The 6,000-nt window shown below is 38.2% G+C and overlaps 1 protein-coding gene across 1 annotated transcript; it reads left to right on the forward strand.

Annotated features, from left to right (window-relative positions):
* Window positions 1–2,347: 2,347 nt before the first annotated feature.
* Window positions 2,348–3,834, forward strand: LOC114537530. Its single transcript, XM_028558578.1, has one exon. The coding sequence runs from the start codon at window positions 2,356–2,358 to the stop codon at window positions 3,343–3,345; it is 990 nt and encodes a 329-aa protein (XP_028414379.1). The 5' UTR covers window positions 2,348–2,355; the 3' UTR covers window positions 3,346–3,834.
* Window positions 3,835–6,000: the final 2,166 nt, after the last annotated feature.

Below are 6,000 nucleotides of genomic sequence, written 5' to 3' on the forward strand. Positions count from 1 at the left end.
ATTGGGCAAGTATAGAAGCCGTTGCCATGGCAACAATGACGTTTCAATATGGAAGAGTTTGGGAAATAATCGTAATTTAATGATAATTGGTGGCGGTGAAATGTTCTAATAGCAACGGCTTTCATAGTTAATCCGTCAACATTTTCTTATCCCTAACGTACTGTACAATATAACCAAAAGTATTATTGTCTTCAGGCCACAATATTGGTGTTTATAATTCGGTACAAGAAACCTACCATCCGGAATTTTTACAAAACCCTATGGAGCGACCTTAAGTAACGCTCTAGTTTAATTATTATAAAAATTATTTTGTTGCTTCAAGTGTCATTCGATTTTTTGTTCTTTAAAGTCATTCTAAACAAAATGATTTATTCAAAACATAGCAGTTAAAAATACTTGCATAATTTTTTACTCATATTTACTCCTCAATTTCCCCATTGTTGTAACTAAAGTCGCGCCTAGATGAAGTATCTACAAAAGTGATATAAATATAGCTCAGTGTTAGACCGACGGCATGCAATTTAAGTTCGTGAAAAAAGTCTAAAAAGTTTTTTATTCTATTTGCAATGATCACTTTGGCACAAAACGTGCAAATATTGTCAAGTATTGTATATCTACTGTTGAGATCATAGGAAATTGAAAATGTAAAATGCCAAGTTTCGAAAAAGTAAAATAGATTAATTTGCTTTGCGCTCATGATTATAGTTTAACTGAAAAGAAGACGTCTTGTTGCTATTTGATCTAAATTCTAAATCAATCAACATTAAGACTTGCCACATTAAGACTAAGAACAGTTTGACCTGGCTGGCCAATGACGAGTGTGAAGCCGAGAGCTTGTATTCTTCCCAAAAAGTGACATTTACAACCTTTATGATGTTCTATAAATGCACGAGGAAATGAAATGTGTCAATGGTTTTCAATTTTCGGGTTTAATTTCACTTTGTGTTCTCGAGAGATTTGCTCATATGTTACATGCCTAGATTTTCCCTAGGTCAGTTTCGGAACTTTCAATGATTATGGCAACATGACTACATGAACTTTGTTTACGATCGCTGGGGTCAAAATCAATATACTTCAAAAATGCGAGCAAATAAAATTAGGGCTTTCTCTAAACGATATGGACTTATGACCATGGTATATACCAGGCAAAATTTCGATTGATCCAAAAATTCAGCCTGGTCAAGAGCTTCAGGCTGTTGTGTGCTCAACGCGAAATTTGGCGTTCGAAGCAAAATGTTTCTTTGTCTTTCCAAATTTTAAATTAAAAATCAGCTAAGACAGAGGCTCTTGAAAGATAACTATGATGACTTGGCTTAGGGTAACGAAAGTATAATGATCTCTTTGTCTAGTTTCCTAGTATAGATAATGCAATATTTTTTTGCAATACGAATTAATTTTTTAATCGCATGGAGTTGTTGAATGTTGATCATATTCCGAGAATTTGATCAAAACAGATTCATTTGTCACATGATCGATCACAATTCAAAGGAAAATCGTGCGAGAGATTTGGAAAAAACCGCCTCAAATGAAGGAAATAGGAAATTAAATATCAAGTTTATGCAACGCCTTATATCCTTTCATCACAAGAAAGGATCTTTTCATCACACTACAGTCCGTCAAATTAGTGGTCTGTATAGGCTGTAGAGACAAGAGGGGTGAAAGCTGTGTCAATTTAAACATACCTGCATGATGAGCTAATCCGGTTAAACCGTCGATTGGTATTATACTTTTTTAAAAGTATTATATTCCAAACGCAAAGGACATGAATGAACTTGAAAGTATAGTTCTTTGTATTTTGCACGCCAATTTTTCAGCGAAACAGAGAGCATCGATTATTCAAGCTTGTTGAGAGAATCTTGCTACTATATAATTATATCCTTGAGTAAAATACTTCAGATAACCAGTGTCAACGAATTTATCACAGAAACGTTTCAAAGCGGTTGTCCTATTGCTTTAGAGATCAGCGAACAATAGATACCCAAAGTCTAAGGTTGCAACGATATCTACCTTCTTTCAGTTCTTTCAATAATTCTAAACTCGCAGTCATGAATGTATGGCTAAAATGCAAGAAATAAAAAATACTTGCAGCTCTATTTGTCGGCAAGTTTTATAGTAATAGCTTTCATATATATGGCTTTCATGTTCCTAGTTAAATAGCTATAAGGAAGTAATATAATCCCTCACAATACCCTCACATGACTCTCAGCGGAAGTTCACGACTTAACTGATATTAGTTGTTCCGGTATTTCAAGCTTCCCGACGGGATGTGCAGGTACTGCAGGATTTCTTTGTACAGTATATTATGATCAGAGAAGTTTAAATGTTTACATGTTTACATGTAGCCTGAAGTTTGCAATGTCTTCTCAATCGAATTTGACTGGGAATAAAGTGATATTAACGAAATGTCTACTATCATATATAGTAGAATCACCGTCCGATATCTTTATCAACAGCGCTATCTCATGTTGCGTGGTAAATGCCATATTCTTCATCATGGGATGCGTATTGAATTCTTTGGTGGTCGTGATCTACTCAATGTCGAAGCAGCTTCGTGAAAAATTAACATTCCTACCAGTGCTGGTGTTATGCTCTGTGGATTTGGTCACGGTGACTTTGGTGCATCCATTATTCTTATTGCAAACGATTGCCGAAGTGCTTGGTTCTCCGAAATGTCTGTACAAGGTTGTCTTTTTCTCGGCATTGTACGTATTCCCTATCATGTCAGGCTTGACGTTGGTAATCATGAATGTCGAAAGATATTTAGCTATCGTGCGGCCATTGTGGTACTTACAAATTGAAAACAAAAAGAAAAAATTCATGTTTGCATGTACGTTTGCCTGGTTCTTAGCCGTGGCCAACTTTGCGTGTCGGGTATACAAACCACGGTACTCACAAGCACTTACAATGGTTTGTGTCATCATCTCTTGTCTAATAACTCTTTTTGTTTACTCTTCGATATTTCGTGTCGCGTGGAAGCGTCGTTCGTGGAGACGTTCCGAAGAAATGATCGGGGATTTTGCACAAGATATCAACAGAAATCGAATAAACTTCATTCACAACTTAAAAATAGCAAAAATATATTTCATAGTAGTGGTACTATCGTTTATATGCTTTCTTCCGGTCAGCATCGTAGTGTATGCGGTAAAGTATCCATTGCAGGAAAACGAAGCCAGGCGTTTACAAATGGCACAAGTTTATATGTGGACAAACACTTTCTTGTGCATGAACTCTACGCTCAATTGTCTCGTGTTTTTCTGGGCGAACGCGAGACTAAGAAAGGAAGCCTGGACGATATGGCGACGATTCTTTCCTTCTGAACAAGTCACTTTGAACACGGGCGACTGAACGCTTAGTGCAACTGGTTCGACCCAAATCCAAGCATCGGAAAGTATACCAATTTTGGTACATGTAAAGAGAACAAACCTAACGTTGAAAGCGGCCAATTTGAAAAAACATGACAACTAACCAAACATCAATGATCAATCATCAAAGTATCGATAGTGCTTTTAAACTTAAGTACTTATTTAGTTTTAGTTATGATTGTCACGACATGAGGTCAACTATGACTTCTCAAGATGGGTATACAATATGATTATAATAAACGTTTCACGGGTCATTACATGAATATGACATTAATCTCCACTGACTTCCTTAACAGAATATGCTGCTGTTATTAGGTCATGAGCAACTTGTCAAAATACACTTTTAAAGTAATTTCATAAATTTTGTTAAATATTTTACGCGTTTTTTCCACCAAAGTAAGCTAGGGAGAAGCTCTGTACCCTAAATATAGCTATATAGGCCTGAATAAGCAAAAAATGAAGAAGAATTAAAGCTAGTCGATAATATAATTCGTCTCGTAGTACTTTTCAATCTAAGGTAGAGAGGCAATAGCCAGTGTCGGATCCTTTGAGAATAAAAAATCAGGAAAGTTTCCAAGTAAAAAAAATTCTTCGCAAGGTATTGTTCTTATTTCATAAAAGTATGATATAAGTTAGGTCTCTTCTACACTTCAAATTTCAGTCGCGTTGAATGAAGCTGAGATAATGAGATAACCAATCTTTATATATGCATTCTTTCAATACATGCAAAGTACTAAATATGTGATGGTTGTCCAATACTGTTGCAAGCATACGGGTCGTTCGTTTCGTAAAATTTTTTATACGGATGGTAAAGTGGTTTAGGCATTTCTATTCGTTAGAAGTAAGCAGCCATTCGTACCATTGGTGTCGAATGGACTGTTCGTTTACGATCCGTAAACAAACTGTGTCGATTCGTAAATAGGGCATGATGTGTCTAGGACAGGGCTCTCAAAAGCTTGTCGATCCGTACCATTGGTATCGAATGGGCTGTTCGTTTACGATCCGTAAACAGAGTGTGTCAATTCGTAAATAGGGCATGATGTGTCTAGGATAGGGCTCTGAAAAAGTTGTCGATCCGTACCATTGGTGTCGAATGGACTGTTCGTTTACGATCCGTAAACAAACTGTTTCAATTCGTAAATATAGGGAAGATGTGTCTAGGATAGGCCTCTGAAAAGCTTGTCGATCCGTACCATTGGTATCAAATGGACTGTTCGTTTACGATCCGTAAACAAAGTGTGTCGATTCGTAAATAGGGCATGATGTGTCTAGGACAGGGCTCTCAAAAGCTTGTCGATCCGTACCATTGGTATCGAATGGACTGTTCGTTTACGATCCGTAAACAAACTGTGTCGATTCGTAAATAGGGCATGATGTGTCTAGGACAGGGCTCTCAAAAGCTTGTCGATCCGTACCATTGGTATCAAATGGACTGTTTGTTTACGATCCGTAAACAGAGTGTGTCGATTCGTAAATAGGGCATGATGTGTCTAGGATAGGGCTCTGAAAAAGTTGTCGATCCGTACCATTGGTGTCGAATGGACTGTTCGTTTACGATCCGTAAACAGACTGTGTCGATTTGTAAATATAGGGAAGATGTGTCTAGGGTAGGCGTCTGAAAAGTTTGTCGATCCGTACCATTGGTATCAAATGGACTGTTCGTTTACGATCCGTAAACAGAGTGTGTCGATTCGTAAATAGGGAAGATGTGTCTAGGACAGGGCTCTCAAAAGCTTCTCGATCCGTACCATTGGTATCGAATGGACTGTTCGTTTACGATCCGTAAACAAACTGTGTCGATTCGTAAATAGGGCATGATGTGTCTAGGACAAGCTTGTCGATCCGTACCATTGGTATCGAATGGACTGTTCGTTTACGATCCGTAAACAGAGTGTGTCGATTCGTAAATAGGGCATGATGTGTCTAGGACAGGGCTCTCAAAAGCTTGTCGATCCGTACCATTGGTATCAAATGGACTGTTTGTTTACGATCCGTAAACAGAGTGTGTCGATTCGTAAATAGGGCATGATGTGTCTAGGATAGGGCTCTGAAAAGGCATGATGTGTCTAGGACAGGGCTCTCAAAAGCTTGTCGATCCGTACCATTGGTATCAAATGGACTGTTTGTTTACGATCCGTAAACAGAGTGTGTCGATTCGTAAATAGGGCATGATGTGTCTAGGATAGGGCTCTGAAAAAGTTGTCGATCCGTACCATTGGTGTCGAATGGACTGTTCGTTTACGATCCGTAAACAGACTGTGTCGATTTGTAAATATAGGGAAGATGTGTCTAGGATAGGCCTCTGAAAAGTTTGTCGATCCGTACCATTGGTATCAAATGGACTGTTCGTTTACGATCCGTAAACAGACTGTGTCGATTTGTAAATATAGGGAAGATGTGTCTAGGGTAGGCGTCTGAAAAGTTTGACGATCCGTACCATTGGTATCAAATGGACTGTTCGTTTACGATCCGTAAACAGAGTGTGTCGATTCGTAAATAGGGAAGATGTGTCTAGGACAGGGCTCTCAAAAGCTCGTCGATCCGTACCATTGGTATCAAATGGACTGTTCGTTTACGATCCGTAAACAGAGTGTGTCGATTCGTAAATAGGGAAGATGTGTCTAGGACAGGGCTCTCA

This window comes from Dendronephthya gigantea, unplaced genomic scaffold, assembly GCF_004324835.1.
Source record: "Dendronephthya gigantea isolate DGI-Jeju-01 unplaced genomic scaffold, DenGig_1.0 000159F, whole genome shotgun sequence".
Taxonomy (NCBI): domain Eukaryota; kingdom Metazoa; phylum Cnidaria; class Anthozoa; order Malacalcyonacea; family Nephtheidae; genus Dendronephthya; species Dendronephthya gigantea.

Coding starts and splice junctions, on each gene's coding strand:
- LOC114537530 (XM_028558578.1), top strand. CDS start 2,356: ATGTCTTCTCAATCGAATTTGACTGGGAATAAAGTGATATTAACGAAA.